The sequence below is a fragment of the Grampus griseus genome (genome assembly GCF_964374135.1).
Source record: "Grampus griseus genome assembly, chromosome: X".
NCBI lineage: Eukaryota > Metazoa > Chordata > Mammalia > Artiodactyla > Delphinidae > Grampus > Grampus griseus.
The window spans coordinates 52,741,237-52,759,070 of record NC_138999.1 but is presented as its reverse complement, the minus strand read 5'-3'; the positions used below and the strand labels follow the sequence as shown (position 1 = coordinate 52,759,070).

Sequence of the window (17,834 nt, the reverse complement as noted above, 5' to 3'; positions counted from 1 at the left end):
CAGTCTTACTCCCTCCTTGTGGAGATGGGGTAATGGACTGGCCCAGAGAAGAAAACGGACTGGCCAAGGTCATACAGCAACTCTGAGGCAGAGTAGGAGCCAGATCCCAGCTCTAGCAGCCATGTCACTTCCTGTGCCCCACACATGCAGGGGCAGCAGTCCTCCTCTTACTAGTTTAGCAGCTGGATCTTTTCAAGGCAGACAGGACCCAATAGAGCAGCAGAGAACACTCCTCCTGCAATGCAAAAATGGCAAGCATTGTTCTCTAACCCCTCCCCTCTCCTCAACTTTACCACCTCCACCCCCAACCCCCTGCTTTTTAGACTTTCACAGCGTTTTAGGGCTGGGCCTTCTGGATATTCTTGAGCTAGTGGTAGAACTGGATTCTTTGTTTCCTCTGCTCACCTGACCCTGGCAGCCACCAATGCCACTTAATGCCCTCAGGCTAGTTAGAGACCACCGAAGTTCAAGGCTGGCCCCCTGCCACATCTGACACATCAGCGGCAAAGCTAGTACAGGCCTCCTCACTCCACCTTCAACTTTGACCTCCAGTCTGGGCCCAGACAAGATTTTTCTCTAAATATCCATATTTTTCAGGGACAGGAAACTGCACAAAGCCTAGCTCACCATTAAAAGGTTGAGGAGGCCACTAGAGACTTTGGGGATCCCCTCAAGTTCCGTAAAAGTTGGGAAATTTGGGTGAGGGTCAATCATGAAAACAGGTCTTTACAGAGAAAAGTGAAAGCAGCCCTGGACTGGGAGCCTGGGTTCTGAACTCCAAATCTGCCCCAGTCGCTGGCAGGGTAGGTGACCTTGGGGAAGCACTTTCTCTTCTCTGGGCAGCAGCAGGCCCTTCAGTAACTGGTGGAAGCTGGACTCTATGGTCTCTTAAGGCTCCAGCGTGCCAAAGAGGCGGAGGAAGCTGGGACGCGGGCGCTGCAATTCGCTTTCCTGGCAGGTGAGTCCCTCGGCGCGGCCCAGGGGCGCGTGCCCCGGGGCCCTGTTTCTATGCCTAAGGATGGGCCCGGCAAGGTGCCAAGGGGCTTTGTAGTCCCCAACCTCTCCGCCCCCGCCTCTCCCCGCCGGCCTCTTGCTCTGGAATAAACTGCCGGGTGGCGGCCAGGGCGCCGCAGCGCTATTGCACCGCGGCCACGGAAATGGGAACGCATGCAAAATCGAAACCGAGCTCCAAGGCTCCAGCGAGCCCCATCCGGGCGGGACCGGCCCCTAGAGCTTGCGGTGTCGCCAAGCAGCGACCAGCCCGGCGTGGAGGGGGGAGTGGGGAGTCCCAGCGAGGGGCTCTGCAGCCTCTACGTCCCCTGCCAACACCACGCCCGCGCTTATTTGCATTTAAAGAGAAACGCACCAAGGAAAACAGTGGGCGAGTCGGGAAACGCCTTCTCACCGTGGCGATTGGGCCATACGCCTGCCAATCAGGGCGCCGATGCCCCACCCTGTGGCTGTGGAGTCCGGGGGGAAGGGTATGGGGGAGCTGCCCAGAGCTTGGGGTAGGGGAGCCGGTGCAGGAGGTGACTGGAGCTGCGGCGGCGGCAGGGGTGGCTGTGGCGACACTCTCAGCCGTGGCAGCCAAGGTTCCAGCCCCGGCCAGGGAGGCGCAAAAGACAATAAGCGGGCTGGAAACCGGACCGGGCCGGGTAAGCATTGCGCGCGGCCAGGAGCCTCCGCCTGCCCGCCGTCCAATGCAGTCTCGCGTGCTCCGCTCTGGCCGCCTGGAGAGGAGCTCTAAGGGCTGGGCTGGTCGGCATCCGGACCGCTCTGCGCTCCCCTTTGAAACCCGCTTTGAGGACTGTCCGGTGAGGGCCAGAGCAGTGTCCCCTGGGCGCAAGCGACCGCGGCTAGAGGCGGAGAAGAGGTGGGCAGGCCGGCGGGCTATCCTGGGCCATGCCTTGGGGCTCTCGGGGGAGGCGGGGATGGGGCCCGCACGTGCTGCCCTGCGGTCTCGGGAGGGGAGCAGCCAACCAGCACTCCCAGCGGTGCATTTGTAGGCCAGGAGCTTTACAGCTTTGTTGTAGCACATTAGCTGGAACAGCTGTGTTACGCGGGTATTGCTCACCCCAGCGGCTCGTCTGCCGCCCCGCCCCGCCCCTCCCCTCCCCTCCCCTCCCCTCCCCTCCCCTGCCCTGCGCATCTCCTGCCTCTCCCTGTCCTCTAGGGACGAAGCCAGCGCGCTAGGCTGGGCCCGACGGGTACTTACTTTGGCGTGGATTGGGGTATCTACATTGTCTGCCTCCTCCCTAGGGGAACTCAGTTGGGCCTGTGGTCTGCTCACTTCCCTTTGGAACGTCGGCCTTGAGGCCCCAACAGCCGCGCCCCCTGCTCCTGGGCCTCCAGGCGCATCTGGCGCCCCCCCCCCGCCTCCGCGGGCAGGCGGGCTGGCAACCCGGCTCTCGCTGTACCTTGCGTTAGTGCAGCAGCTCAAGCTAGTCCTTGGGTTAGAGCTGCAAGGCCGCTTTGTGTCCCCCACCTACCCCGCCCCCCGCCCCTCGCCTCCTCTCCCCTTGGAGGGCACTGGCCGCGTTTTTCTCTCCAGTCAACGGTTTAAAAATAGCGATAAGCATGGTGGGGTGTGTGTGTGTATGTGGGGGGGAGGGTGTTCTGTGCCAGAGGCCGAGGGAGCAATTATTGTAGTAGGGAACGAACCGTTTGGGTGTGTGTGAGAGAGCTAGAGAGGCAGCCAAACCCTCCAACTTCGCAGTTACTTAAAATACCCAGGCTGCCAGGCTGCTGTCATTGTCTGCTGCAGACACCTTTGACACTGGTGACCGCTGGACTTTGCCTAGGCTTTCAGGTGGTGAGGGTTTGTGCCCTCCAGGCGCGCCACAGCCCAGGCGGCAGCTGGACTGGCTCCACAGAGCCGGCCTCGGTTTGGCCAGACTTGTCTTGGCACGGGCCGCGGGGTCAAGGTGAGCCTTTGCCCCTCACACACTAACATCTCCCTCTGCAGCTTTGCCTGCCTGCTGCATTCATCTGGGCTGGGTGGAGGGTGCTGCGCTGTTGGACTCTGCACCCCACCCCTTGGGGATTCCAGCAGAGCCCCCTCCCCGAGTGCAGCTCCGCTCATTCGGCCCCATCCACCGCTGTGTGCCTCTGGCAATAGACTCTAGGCCTTTCTGAGGAACAAGAGGGAGGGAGCTACCTAGGGGCTTGAAAGGCTCTTCTTGGACATTTGACCCACCTCTGAGGGTGGAGAACTCTGTGGGCTGCAGGGCCCAGGCAAAGCCTAGGCACCTTTGAGAGGAGACAGTGAGATCCAATAAATCACTCACTTAAGGGAAGGCTAGCTGGGGACCTTTGTGACACTAGCCAGGACTGCAGATACTACACTACAGTCACCTCCTCTCACTTTGACCAAGCACCAGTACAGTCCCCCTACTTGCAGCTGCGCATCCCCGGCCCAGAGCTGGACATGTCCTCTGCACTGCCTCAAACCAACAGCCATCTAACATACCTGCCCTATATAACTCCCTCCCCACACCCAAACCCACTCACCCTGCACTGTCCAAATTCTCTTCCCTCTCAGCTCTGGGCCTATCTCCTTAGTGCCTTTCCTGCCTGTCTCTTGCAGTCCATGATGACCTCTTCTTTCTCAGAACTCAGAACTCCTCCAGGCTGCCTGCATCCCTTGGGCATTTTGGGGCTTAAATTATAATAGGAGACAAATAATAATTGAGTTTCCCTGCCTCTACTTTGTCTCCCTGATATCATGGATGTTTGGGTTCTTTTGGAACCTCTCAGGGGGGTAAAGGAAACCTGGATCTCAGCCACAATCCCCTCAAAGCCTAGCAATGCATAGCAGTTAATGAATGCTCCGGAAGGACTTGCCATCTGTAAAGCTTTGGAGACCTTTACCTCTCCACTGGCACTTGTCCTGGTTCATATGAAAATGATTAGAAAAATGATACTGAAGGCTCAGATATTTATTGAGTATACTTAATGAAGATTGAGAAGGGGGTGGGTTACATCTAAAATTAAAAGTAAATAAATCATGATGTCTCCCTTCAATAAGCTCAGGACCTGGACTGCCCAGTCCCCAGACTACACTACCTTTGGTTGCTGATTCATGAGTCTAGAGGCAAACTACTATGGAGAGAGATGAGAGATCTGTATATATAGGGGAATTGTCCTGGGAAGCCTCCAGAAATTAGAGGGGTTTGGTTAGGCAAAGGATAGTGGTATAAGCAAAATTACGAGTAGGAGCGGGTGGCTTGCAAGCAGGCTGAGTGCAGTGACAGTCTTTTCTGGTTGATACTGTAAGGTAGAAAGGAGGTTGGGGCCCAGTGGTGGTGGTGTTCCCAAATGCCAGGTTGTGGAATGAGGATCTGATCTTGGGGGAATGGAGGAAGGGGCCATCAAAGAATGGGGAATTGGGAGGTTTTGATATTTTTGGTGTGCAGACATGCCACAATAAAATGGGATTTTAGAAAGGGTTTTAGAATGGGGTCTTAGAAAGGGATAGGAAGAGCACCATAAATTGGGCAGGTAAGAGGCCACCTTTGGATCTGAAAGAACTGGGGGGCAGGCTATCTCTAGAGGGAAACTGTATCTTGTCAGCCTCTCTTTGGCCTTGCAGGGGGTTGGGGGAAAGGAGGGAGCCTGGAGCCTACATACCAACATGGTGGAGGCTAAGTGTCCCTCAGGCCTCTGCTGATCCTTTTTCTCCCAGCTGGACAGGCCTTCACGGAGCACCAGTTTGGACACCTGTGTTTACAGATGGGAATCCTGAGGCATTGGAAAGCAGCAGGGACTTGCTTAACGTCACACAGCATTTAGGGAGAGGCTGCTGCCTCCTGTGCAGTGACTCCACTGTATCCCACTGTCTCCAGCAGCCTCCATTCAACACAAATCAGCACAAATTGCATTAACTAACCCCTCATCTTACCTCACCCATTCATCAAGAGTGAAGGGATGCTAAGTTAGCTTGCTAGGAACTCCTCCCCTGGCATGTCTCTTGCGTTTTAGTCTTGGTCTACAGCCTGTCAGGGGCTGAAAGTTTCAGGAAGGGAGGTAATTGAAAGAAGTTGGCAGTCCAGTGATTCTCTCCTAGTATAGTGGAGGTTTTAAAAATTCCTCAAGAACTGTTACATTTACAATCTCTGAACCAGGGGATGAAGGGAATGAGAGAAATAGCAACAAGTCTGGCTTGCTTGTAGAATCAAAGAGGGAGAAGGGCTTCCAGCCCCCTCATTTACAGATGGGCTATAAGAGGGCATGCCCAGTGTTATTTCATCAGTGCCCCTGCCTCAAATCCTGACCTGGCAGATAGACTAGGTGATAAAAGTAAAGCCCTCGGAGGAGGCGTTTCATAGCCTTCCTGTGTCATTCATTCCTGAGTTACCCATCTCATTGCCAGGAAGTTCTTTCTCAGATCTAACCTGAGCCTCTCATGCTATGCTTAAACCAACTGTGTGTGTGTGTGTGTGTGTGTGTGTGTGTGTGTGTGTGTGTGTGTGTGTGTGTGTGTGTGTGTGTGTGTGTGTGTGTGTGTGTTGGGGGGTGGGGTTGAGAGCAGCTGGCCACCATTGCTCTTCTGCTTAACAATTCATTGGAGATTTCATGGGCATTAAACCATCTCTTCCACCTCCAACTTCTGTTCTCTGAATTAAATAATCACAGTCTTTTCACCTCTCCTTGGTCTATTTTTCAAACCTGTGCGTGTGTAAGTATATCGCGAGCAAGGCAGGCAGGGAAACCAGAACCACTGCAGAGGTGCAGGTGCCAGCCGAGTGAGGGTGCATTGCTCCCCTGCACCTCCCCTTTTGGGATTAGGAGATAATATGAACAATGGAGGAAATGGCCCAAGGGAGCTTGGTGGAGTCAGAGGCAGCCATGGTGGTGCTGCAGGGGGTGGGGGTGGGGGAGCTTTGCAACCTTTTGATCTACATTTCTTGCTGCAGAGCGTTCATTGCTCTCATCTCCTACAGGGTTTTTTTTCCCCTTGCTGGGTTTCGAAGCAGATACTAACCCCTCTTCTCTAGCCAGTACTCCTCAGCCCTCCCTTTCGGGGGGCTGCAGCTCCTTCCGGAGAGAGAGGGCTAGGCCCAGACAGTTGTGGTCCCCCTCCTCTCTGTATATGTATGAAATATTCATAGGCTAGGCCTCCTGCATTCAGAAAGAGTAAAGTGCTGGGTGGGCTTGTAGGGGGTAGAAGTGAGAGGCATGAGGAGTGAGGCTGGGCCACAGTACACCTCTGTTCTGCAGTGGATCCAACCAGCTAGGCGTCCAGGCCTCCCAGTGAAGCCTAAGATACCCAACATCCCATTCCCTCAACATGCCTCCTGACTCAGCAGCCACTAGAAAACTGGACACAGGACCGCCCTTTCCCCAGCTTCTCATGCATCCTGGGGGAAGCAGATCCCCGGTCCAATCTCCCATTTCTACATGGGAAAACAGAGGCCCAGAACAGGGAAGGGATTTATTTGCCCAAGGTTACATGAGAGCACAAAGCTCCTGCCCCCCAATTCTAGGCTTCTTTCTCTAAGCACACTGATCCTGATTCCCCGCCCCCTCCGCCAAACCTCAGTTTCCTTACCTGGTCTCTCACATAGGGTATGGTGCATACAGAGGGGTGGATACATAGGAAAGTCAGGAGTCTCTATTGTTCACTCCACCCAGCTGCTCCTCTGCAGGCTTTCCTCGGCTTCCTTGTCACATCTGTTTCCCTGGGGTTAACTCCTCTCTTGTTCTTCATCTGAACAGGGATGGAAGGAGGTAGTGCCTGTCTTTGATCTCACCCTTGCTGGGTTAGTACTGACATAGTGGAAGCCTTATGATGCAGGCATGACACCTTCCTTGGATACATTCCTCTCTAAGGGGGTTGGGAGCCTGAGAGGGTAGTGGCAAGTAGGTGGCTCCCAGAGCCCCCACCGTTCCAGGCAAGTTGGGTAGGCAGCCTCAGCAGCCTGAGGAGAAAGACAGAGCATCAAGAACATTCACCAGGAAGGCCTGTTTCTAGGGAGAGGCAGTGTCTGGGTGACCACACCTCCCAGACTGGAGAAGCCCCTGTATATTTGAGGCTGAAGCTAAGGGGCAGAGAAATGAGCCTAGGAAACCTGCAAAGGGCATGCAGAGAGCAAGTCTTGAAAGTCAGGCAAAGGGGTTTGGCCTTGATCCTGTAGGCAATGCGGAATATTTGGTAAGTAGAGGAGTGATGTGCTGAAATCAGGATTGTAAGAAAATGAATCTGGCAAGGGTGTGCAGGATGGATGAGATGGAAGTGGGGAGACACGGGGTGGGATTTCAGTGTCATGGCAGGGAGGAACCAGAGGAAACTCTGCTAAGACGCTTTTGTCATCCTCATAGGACCGGGAGGAGTGGGGGGGAATCTGACGAGCTGGAGTGGAGAAGGTAGCTGCAAGAGGCCCTATCACAAGGGCACGTTATTGAACATCTGCTTGGTACATGGCAAATAATCTGTCTTTTACATTTATCATCTCTAATCCTTACTGCAATTCTAGATGGTAGGTAGCATTTTCTTCATTTTATAGATAAGGCGTTTGAGTTTCAGAAAGGTTAGGCCACTTTCTCATATCCCACAGCCTGAAAGAGATGAAGCTGGCATTTTAGTTCTGGGCTGACAAACTCCAGCTAAATTAGAATTCAGTTGAACCAACGTTGTTTGAGCTCCTGCTCTGTGCTAGATATGGTGACTACTGTATAAGATGAAGGAGGGTGCATTGAGAGAAATGAAAAGGCAGACTGAGGCCTGCCAGAATGAATTGCCCAAGGCTGAGTATGTTAATTCATTTAACAGACTAGTGGTGGGGGAATAGGAGCAGGGGCTAGAGGGCCCAGTTTGGGGTCTGTGCTGCATCTAGAGTTGGTGGGATGCCCCCTTGAGAAGAGGTGCCCTTCAGGAAGCCTGCACATTAGGAGAGGAGTGGTTTCAGGGATAGCTTGGGTGGGGCTCTGCCAGCAGCTTTTACAGCTCCACCAAAGAATACCAAGCTAGACAGCCCTTCCTTCAGGTCCTGGAAAAAATGGTTTTGAGAGTAGACTTTGGCTATGGGCTTTAGAAATGGTTGATTCAAATTCCAAATCTCAAAGATCATTTTCCTTAAATAATAGCTCAAATTCTTTGTCCCCGTTTTATCTTTACCTTTATCTTTGTCCCCACTGGCAGGTTTCTGTTTGGACCTTTTTTTTTTGGCCCCTCAAACTTATCTCCCAAGGAAAAGAGGAGTAGAGGAACATATTCCACGGTTTGGGAGTAGTGATGATGGGGTTGCTGATGAGGAGAACAGCCACAGGCTGGGTTGGCAGCTCTTGGATTCTGAAGTCAGCAGGCTTTCTGGAATGTGCTAGGTGGAGCCAAAATAGTGGCAGCCAGTGAGGACTGGAAATGCTTCAGAGAAGGCTCAGCTGGGTTGGGACAGGAGTGTGATGGGAGGGGGAGATGATGGCTCTTGCAGGTGTGAGGGGAACCTGCACAGTCCTTACTCTCAGTCTTCTTCCTTTGATTAGGGGCCAGAATGGTACAGCAGAATGGCATAGAATTGGGACTCAAAGAGGCCTGGAAACTGGTGTGGCTCTGTCATCATCCCACTGTGTGACCTTAGGCAAGTCTTTTCCCAAGCCTAGGCAGTTTCCTTTTCTGTGACAAGGAGTTACCATCCCCTACCAGGCCTGATTAATGGATTTCTGGGAAGGAGAAATGGGGAGTGAGGAAGTAGGGAACACTTTGTAAGCTGGTAAGTACCGTGAGTGGATAAAGGACATCCGTTGATTTGCATTTCCTTTGATGCTGGTACTTTAGCTGAGTTTGAATTGTTGACCTTTCTGGCTTGGGCTAGAGAACCTGGCTACCTGAAATTCCCAGATAATCCAGAGCTGTTAGCCAGTAGCTGATTTGAGGCAACATTTTGAGTTCCTGAATGTCAAAGGTTGGCTAAAAGAACAAGTAAAGCCTCCTGTGAGATAACTGTACAGTCACTCTCATTTACCATTTGGGTAAACTGAGGCCCAAGGAGGTTTGGTGACATACCCTTAGAGCACTGGGGAGCACTTTAGTCAACCCTGACTGAGGTAGTTTTGCTGCTAGAAACTGTCCAACTATAGTTTGAATAAAATACATATAAAACTAGTCGCCATGTTTTTGAGCCTCTGTTATATAATGTATTTTATTTGGTACTTTATATACATCGGTTTTGTTCCTTAAAATAGCTTTAAGAGGTAGGCACTTTCAATAGCATCATTTACCAGTTGGGGAAACTGAAAGAACTTGCTGGATTTCCCCCAGGTAGGCAGAGCTGATTACAGTGCAGAACTGGCTGACTCTCAGGGAGTGGGGGGCTGGGCTTCCTGTCCTTACTACTCCTTCCTTAGACCACCCTCCTCTACATACATGAGGGCAGGATGGGCCCAGAGTTGGCTTGCTCCCAGGAAAACTTCTTGGAGGAGGTCTGGGAAACTATGACTGGTTGAGGCCATGCCTCTGGAGCTACTGCGTAAATCCACACACTTCTTCCCTGAACTCAGCCTTCTCTAAGTTGGCTGAGCTGGCCCCAGGAAATAGGGCTGGGAGCAGAATGTTTAAGACTTGGTGGAGCTGTTACCTCCTTATGGAGAAGGATTCCTGGGGCAGGTTTGTGACTGGTCTCCTGCCTGTATTTTGAGAGGAGGGGAGAAGGAAGAAGCTCTGCCCTAGCTCTGCCCTAGCCTTTCACTGGTCCGAGAATGGCCTGAGGCTGGCCTTGGGAGCAGGGATGCCCACAGCCCAATTCTGGCCATGCTAGCAACAGCTGTAGCAAGTGGCCCCTGCCAGGGACCACAGAGTAGCCTTAGAGGGTTCCCTCACCCACCAGTCCACCTGAAACTTAGACAGCCATACAGGTTGAGGAACCTAAGGGTGGAGGGGCTGTGCATTTAGCAGGACCACTTTCTTGGCAGGAACCATGAAGGGAGCCAGCCTCAGCCTGGGGGAGCTGCAGAATCTGTCCCTTTGCTGTCCCCTTCGCCTTCTGCCCCACCTCACTCTCCTGACCAGTGTACTCTGTGGCCCCGAGTAACGGCAGCATAGCCCACTGGGGAAGGACAGCATTGGGACCTGGTGAGGTAGTAAGGTGTATGGAGAAGGGGCCTGGGCCAGAAGTGGCTAGGTGGGGCTGGGCTAGGGGGCTACTAGCTATGGGTGATTCCTGCCACCTCCTGTCCTACTGTCTTGCAGGGGGATACAGGGAAGAGACACTATGAGTGGGGTACATGGCTCTGGGAGGGACAAGGCAGGGAGGTAGGAGACAGCATAGTTTCAAGGCTGGTCCTTGCCAGCAAAGATAACCCTGGGCCTAGTTAGGAGGAAAGCCTGAAGCTGGAGGAAGAGAATTTCATTCCCAGGGATACAACCTTGCCTAGTTCACCCACTCCCACCACATACACAGAGGGCTTTTTAAACTGCCCTTAATGGAGGACTTTGTATAAATCCAGGAACATGTCTTTAAAATCCCCTCACACCTGGCTCTTCCTCAGCATGAGCCAAGGCAGCTAGTCCCTTGGACTTCCTGTAGTGAATGGCTTTCTCAAATGAGTGGCCTTTTACACATGGTCTACTACTTTCTAAGAAACTGGGATCTGACCTGAAATAATGGTAATGCCAACCTTTCTCATTTGCTTTGCACTTTACAGTTTACAAAGTGCTTTTGGTGTCTATTATCCCATCTAACCTCACATTACTGCAGTGGACTGGGGAGATAGAGGGGGTAGATAGAGGAGATATTTTGATCTCCATTTCACAAGCACCCAAGGCTCAGAGGAGTGCCTTGGCCTGGTCAGGGTCCCTTGGCATGGTATGCAACACAGCCCTGTGGCCCATGGCTCCTTCCACAACATACTGCAGATCCCTGTGACAGGGAAGGGGACAATGTAGAGAGCAGTGGGCTGGCCTCTACTCCAATGGAGCACAGAAGCAATGGCAAGAGAAAGCCCAAAGGGACTACCCTCAAGCCAAGGCATCAAGGTTCTGGAAAGCAGCCCTCTTTGAGATTCAGTCTGCCTAATTCTTCTGTTCACAAGAATTCCAGCTCCAAAACCAGTAGGACAATTAAGCCTTTGATTCACAAGGATGGGTAAGCCCATAAGGTTTTTCACTTAGCCCTTGGTCTTCCTTGATGACTAGTCTTGCCCATCCTTTCCCCTAAATAATTGCTGTTTTTACTCACTCCTGTCTAACAAGGCCCAGATTGAATGCCTCCTTACCAAGGCAGCTTTTCTGAGCCCAGGAGCTATCTTTCTGCCTTTCAAGTTTATCCTGGGATATGATCACAAGGTCTGAAGAATGATACTTCAACACTCTGCTTAAGCAATAATGGGGACTCTTCTCTAAGGCCTGCATCATATTGTGCCTTCAGACTATTATATATAGGTTTTTCTACCTGTTAGCCTAGGGGATCCCCAAAAGCAAGGACTGGGGTTTCCCCTTCTGGCAGCACTGAGCTTAATAACTATCATTTAACCAAATGTTCTGGAGAGGTTCATTTCATGAATTCCACAGAGGGGAGTAGAATTTCACAAATAACTCCATTTATTGCCACCCCATCTCCTCAATGCCCAGCACCATAATGACAACACTGTCAGTAATTTCTGGGCTGAGGTAAAAACATCTGTGCTCTGGAAAATGAGCGATTCAGATAGATGATAGGGCCCTTATTCCCATACGACCCTGGTGCAGAGGACTCTGAGTGTATGTGTGTATGATTGTGTATTTGAGGGGTAGCACTGTCTATTGTGGGCCTATCAGTTACAGGGCTGAGCTGGAACAATGCCATGTTAAAGTATGTCACACAGAATCAAAAAAACAAAAACCTAACTTGAGCAAATGGCAATACAGATCTCTGCAGAGAGGGGATCAGATGAGGTTTTTTTTTTCTCTTATTTTCTGGATAACCAGCCATTATCTTGCTCCTAGTTTAATATTCAGTTCTGCAGAGCCCCTGATGGAAGCCTGGATCACATTGATGATTCAAGTGTCAGGCCAAACAAGGCACAAGGCACAAAGTTAATATTTGCTAGACAAGATCAGGGACTCCAGCAAGGTTCCTCTAATGAGGTCAGAGGTCAGAGGCCAGAGTGTAGCTGCCAGGCTCTCTCCACCTCCAGTGCTGATCCTTAGTTTCACTGCAGGTGAATGTGTGAGTGTTATTACCGTGGCAACCAATCACAGGGCTGATGTGCTGGCTAGCTGCTCTTAGGACAACAGTGTTGCTTGCCTCTCCTTCTCTCTCTCTGGCTCCCAGCAGCTGTTCTGCCTCCCTGCCCTACCCAAGCTCCTTATCTGCTGGCGGCTACCCTACAGAGAGGGGACAGTGGTGAGGGACTTTCCAGGGAAGTGTCATTGGGTTTTAGCAGGCTGGTCACTGATCCAGCTGTCAATCAGTTGTAGTCACTGGAATCAATACATCAGACAATGGGGTTGGGGAGGGGGATATGTTGGGGTAGGTGCTGGCTAGCTCTTCTTTTTATTCCATCTCTGTGACATTTGGATATTTAGAGGATTGGGAGCTTAGACCAGAAGGGTGTGTCTTGCACCAGGTTTGTTTATTTATTTATTTATTAATTAAAAAAAATTATTGGAGTATAGTTACTTTACTATATGTTAGCATATAGAAACTAATGTTTTGTTAGTTTCTGTTGTATAGCAAAGTGAATCAGCTATACGTATACATATATCCCCTCTTTTTTGGATTTCCTTCCCATTTAGGTCACCACAGAGCATTGAGTAGAGTGCCCTGTTGCACCAGGTTTATTTATTTAAATAGCTGTTGAGAGCCTAACTCCCAGACCAGGGACATGAATCATGTGGAGTTGTGCCTTCAAGGAGTTCCCTTTCTAGATAGGGAGCTAGATGGGGGCCAAAGTAACGAAAGGAGCAGAGAAGAAACAGTCTGACTCATGGTTCTAAAGTGGAACTTGGAGGTTTCAGTTGCTGAGGGCCACATTAAAATCTGTTCCGAGCAGGACAATCACTAGAGAGTCTGACCTAGACCTACCCCTCACATAACCACTATGACAGGGAGGTATTTCCAGGTGTCTTGGACAGAGGATACTGAATCCCAGCGAGTACCTTGCCCCAAGGCTACCATGCCATCTTAGCTGATCCTGGATTGCAGCTCTGGAATGTGGGTATGCAAGGCTTCTACTCTGAGCTTTTGCAGGTATGAGCATGGTCCTACAGGCAATTTAGGGAGCCTGGGGAAGAAGGTGAAACTTCAGGTCTACTTTTCTACCCAGCCCAAGGCAAAATGTCAGTGAGAGCCCTGGCTTATGTGAAATTGAGGCCTGGATGTTGCAGAACCCAGTGAATACTTAGTAGGCTATTTTGCCAGATGCTTTTCAAAAATTCTGTATCATAAGAGTTGACTTCCCTTCTGCCTTTCCTGCCTCTCTACTCCACCCCCTTTGATAATCCCTCTCATGACCAATAGTACCATGGGCCTTTTTCATATCTGCAGTTCCCCCTGCCCAGTGCTCCCCTGAGCTTAAGGTGACCTGAAGTGAGTGGACCCAGCAAGTGGGGTAGGGGTGATGGCTGCCTGTTGCTCAGTGTAGGGTTTTGCTGCCTTGGGGCCCAGAGGAGGCTGGCCCAGCAAGTCAAGCATATGGAGTGCATTAAGGTTTTCCCTACATTTTCTCTTACTTTCTGGTTCCACTCAAGCCTGAAACCACAGACACCTGTGAAAACAAACCCAGCCTGGTTGCTTGCTCACCAGTACTGTCTCTCTGTCTTTGTCTCTCTCATCTTCAGCCCCAACTGTGATGCTTCCTGAGTGATGATGTTATAACAGTGCCCAGAAGCCAGAAGGCTGCATTTTTCAGCTGAACATACCTGAGTTGTCCCCACCATCATGGAGACCCAAAAGGATGAAGCTGCTCAGGCCAAGGGAACAGCAGTCTCTGTGGATACCCAGGACCAATGGGCAGAGAAAGGAGCCAAGAGCAAGGCAGCTGAGATGACAGAAGGGCCAGCATCAGAGCAACCCTCATCTGGCCCAGGTAGGCTGAAGAAAACTGCCATGAAACTCTTTGGTGGCAAGAAGAGCATCTGTACCCTGCCTAGTTTCTTTGGAGGGGGACGAAGCAAAGGTTCTGGGAAAGGCAGCTCTAAGAAGGGTCTTAGCAAGAGCAAGACCCACGATGGCCTGAGTGAAGCAGTCCATGGCCCTGAAGACATTGTCAGTGAAGGAGATGGCCTCTCCTTACCTTTGCCTGAGTCATCCTGCCGACTTCCCGGCTCTCAGAGTGCCCATGGATCTTTGGAGGCAGACTCCAGACGCAAGACGTCTGTGGCTGGAGCCACAGAGAAAGCTAGGGCTGAGAAGGCTCCCTTTGTGCCCAAGCCAAAAAAAGGCCTGAAAGGTTTTTTCAGCAGTATCCGCCGTCACCGGAAGAGCAAGGTCTCTGGGGCTGAGCAAAGTGATCCAAGAGCCAAGGAGCCTGAGGGGGCCAGAGACAGGCCTCATGAGCATGTGAGCTCAGCCCTTCTGTCCCACACTGAGAACCTCCAAGCCCCAAGAAAGGAAAATGCCAAATCCCAAGATGTCCCTGGGCCAAAAGTTTCTTCAGTACCAGAGACTTCTCCAGCAGCCACTGGGCAGACAGCCTGCAAAGATCCAGAAAAAACCATGGAGGCCTGTGCCTCAGCACTCCTGCAGCCCAAACCTGCCCCTGAAGCCAGTGGCCCAGAGGAGCCCCATAGCCCAGAAACAGGGGAGAAGGTTGTGTCAGGAAAGGTAAATCCACCCAATGGCCCTGTGGGGGACCAGCTGAGCCTCCTCTTTGGGGATGTCACATCCCTGAAAAGTTTTGACTCACTGACAGGTTGTGGTGACATAATAGCAGAACAGGACATGGACAGTATGACAGACAGCATGGCCTCTGGAGGCCAGAGGGCCAACCGAGATGGGACCAAACGAAGTTCCTGCCTGGTGACCTACCAAGGAGGGGGCGAGGAGATGGCCTTGGCTGATGATGATGACGAGGAAGAAGAGGAAGAGGAGGTGGAATTAGAGGAGGAAGAAGAGGAAGTCAAGGAGGAAGAAGACGATGACTTAGAATATCTGTGGACAAGTTCCCAGGTGTACCCAAGGCCCATTCTAAATCCAGGCTACCATCCCACCACATCCTCAGGCCACCTTGGTTACATGCTCCTTGACCCAGTTAGGTCTTATCCTGGCCTAGCCCCTGGGGACCTTTTGACTCCTCAGAGCGATCAGCAAGAGTCTGCCCCCAATAGTGATGAGGGTTATTATGACTCCACCACACCTGGACTTGAGGATGATTCAGGTGAGGCCCTGGGGATTGTCCGCAGGGATTGCTTGCCCCGAGACAGCTATAGTGGCGATGCCCTCTATGAGTTCTATGAGCCAGATGATAGTCTTGAGAACTCCCCACCTGGGGATGACTGCCTTTATGACCTCCATGGTCACAGCTCTGAGATGTTTGACCCCTTCTTGAACTTTGAGCCCTTTTCTTCCTCTCGGCCACCTGGGGCAATGGAGACAGAGGAAGAACGGCTAGTGACCATCCAGAAACAGTTGCTGTATTGGGAGCTTCGGCGGGAGCAGCGAGAGGCCCGCGAGGCATGTGCCCGAGAGGCTCACACCAGGGAGGCCTACACCCAAGAAACTCACACCAGGGAGGCCCATGCTCGAGAGGCCCACACCCGGGAAGCTTATGTCAGAGAGGCCCGAGCTCGAGAGGCCTGTGGCCGAGAGGTCCGTGCTCGAGAGGCTCAAGTCCGAGAGGTCCAAGTCCGGCAGGAGAAACCCATCATGGAGTATCAGATGAGGCCTTTAGGGCCATCAGTGATGGGCCTGGTGGAAGGGGCATCAGGGGCCTCTCAGACTTCCCACAGAGGAACCACCTCAGCTTTCCCTGCCACTGCAAGCAGTGAGCCAGACTGGAGGGACTTCCGTCCTTTGGAGAAGCGTTTCGAGGGAACCTGCTCCAAGAAAGATCAAAGTACTTGCCTGATGCAGCTCTTCCAGAGTGATGCTATGTTTGAGCCAGACATGCAAGAAGCAAATTTTGGAGGATCTCCCAGGAGGGCTTACCCTACTTATTCACCCCCTGAGGAGCCAGAGGAAGAGGAGGTTGAGAAGGAAGGGAATGTCACTGTGAGTTTCTCTCAGGCCCTTGTGGAGTTCACCAGCAATGGGAACCTCTTCTCCAGCATGTCTTGCAGCTCTGACTCTGACTCATCCTTCACTCAAAACCTCCCTGAGCTGCCCCCCATGGTGACCTTTGACATTGCTGATGTGGAACGGGATGGGGAAGGCAAGTGTGAAGAAAATCCTGAGTTCCACAATGATGAAGACCTTGCAGCCTCCTTGGAAGCTTTTGAACTGGGCTACTACCAGAAACGCGCCTTCAACAGCTACCACAGCCGATTCTACCAAGGCCTACCCTGGGGTGTGAGCAGTCTCCCTCGATACTTGGGACTGCCTGGCATGCACCCTCGTCCTCCACCTGCTGCCATGGCCCTCAACAGGAGGAGCCGCTCCCTCGACACTGCTGAGACCCTGGAGCTGGAGCTCTCCAATTCTCACCTGGGCCAGGGCTACATGGAGTCTGATGAGCTTCAGGCTCAGCAAGAAGATTCAGATGAAGAAGAGGAGGAAGAATGGGGCCGAGACAGTCCCCTGTCCCTCTATACTGAACCTCCAGGGACCTACGACTGGCCTGCCTGGGCTCCCTGTCCTCTCGCAGTGGGGTCAGGCCCTGCAGGAATAAGTCCTAGCCAGTTGGGTGGGCCTTCCAGCCAGTCTCTATATGGACAGGCAGTCTGTTGCATATCTCCTGTCGCCATGTCAATGTTGCTGTCAGTATCAGGGCCAGAGCCAAGGGCACCTGGGGAAGCCAAGTCTCAGCTAGCTCGACCTTCGCACCTACCCCTGCCCATGGGCCCTTGTTATAACCTTCAGCGGAAGGCCTCCCAGAGTCCGAGGGCCAGGCCTCGAGATGTGCTGCTGCCTGTTGATGAACCCAGTTGCTCCTCCATTCCTGGAGGCTTCAGCCCCAGCCCTCTGCCCCAGGCCAAGCCTGTAGGCATTACCCATGGCATCCCTCAGCTGCCCAGGGTCCGGCCTGAGCCCCCAGAGCCTCAGCCCATTCACTATGGGGCTTCCAGCCTTGACCTGTCAAAGGAGAGGGCTGAGCAAGGTGCCTCTCTCCCCACCAGCTACTCCTCCACTGCCATGAATGGAAACCTAGCTGAGTAGTCATCATCAGTTCTGGAGTGGGGGGCGTGGGGCCTGAGCATGTGAATGGGGATCAGGGTTGGGCAGAGGGGTGGGGGGTGGGGGTTGCTGTTTAACTTGAAAATCCTTTTGGCCAAGGAAAGCTCCTATGAGTTTTCACCTTTTTTTTTCCCCACTTCCCTTGTCTGCCATCTGTGGCCACATTCAGCTCAAGTACATCTGCCCTGGGAGATTGCTGCTGCTGCTGCTGTGCTTCAATTTTCGCTTTTGGGTTTTTTTCTTGTGACCCGTGCAGGGTTTGGGATGCTGTAATTTTGTGCCTATTCCAGTTGCCAAGGTAGTGATTTTATATATATATATAGCATGCATCCTTGACACAGACTGAACCCTTAGCACCCTCCGCAACTTCTCCACCCAGTGAATGATGAACCACTGATGAGCAGCCGCATCTACACTGCCTCCCACTTGGGGACAGGGAGCTTGTTTGCTGTTAGCAATGTGAAATTACGGTACAGATCCCCCTACCCCTACTTCCTTTGGTCTTGGCATAGCTGCCACCATTACATCAGATGATATAATCTATTAGCCCCAGCTAGCTGTCCTCAGAGAGGATCAAGTAGCATGTGT

The 17,834-nt window shown here is 52.3% G+C and overlaps 1 protein-coding gene across 1 annotated transcript; it reads left to right on the top strand.

Moving 5' to 3' along the window:
* Nucleotides 1-1,502: 1,502 nt before the first annotated feature.
* AMER1 (APC membrane recruitment protein 1) lies at nt 1,503-17,228 on the top strand (the record flags this gene model as incomplete). The annotated part of the gene is made up of 2 exons (XM_082680853.1): nt 1,503-1,655; nt 13,754-17,228. The coding sequence occupies exon 2, from the start codon at nt 13,854-13,856 to the stop codon at nt 17,226-17,228; it is 3,375 nt and encodes a 1,124-aa protein (XP_082536979.1). The 5' UTR covers nt 1,503-1,655; nt 13,754-13,853.
* Nucleotides 17,229-17,834: the final 606 nt, after the last annotated feature.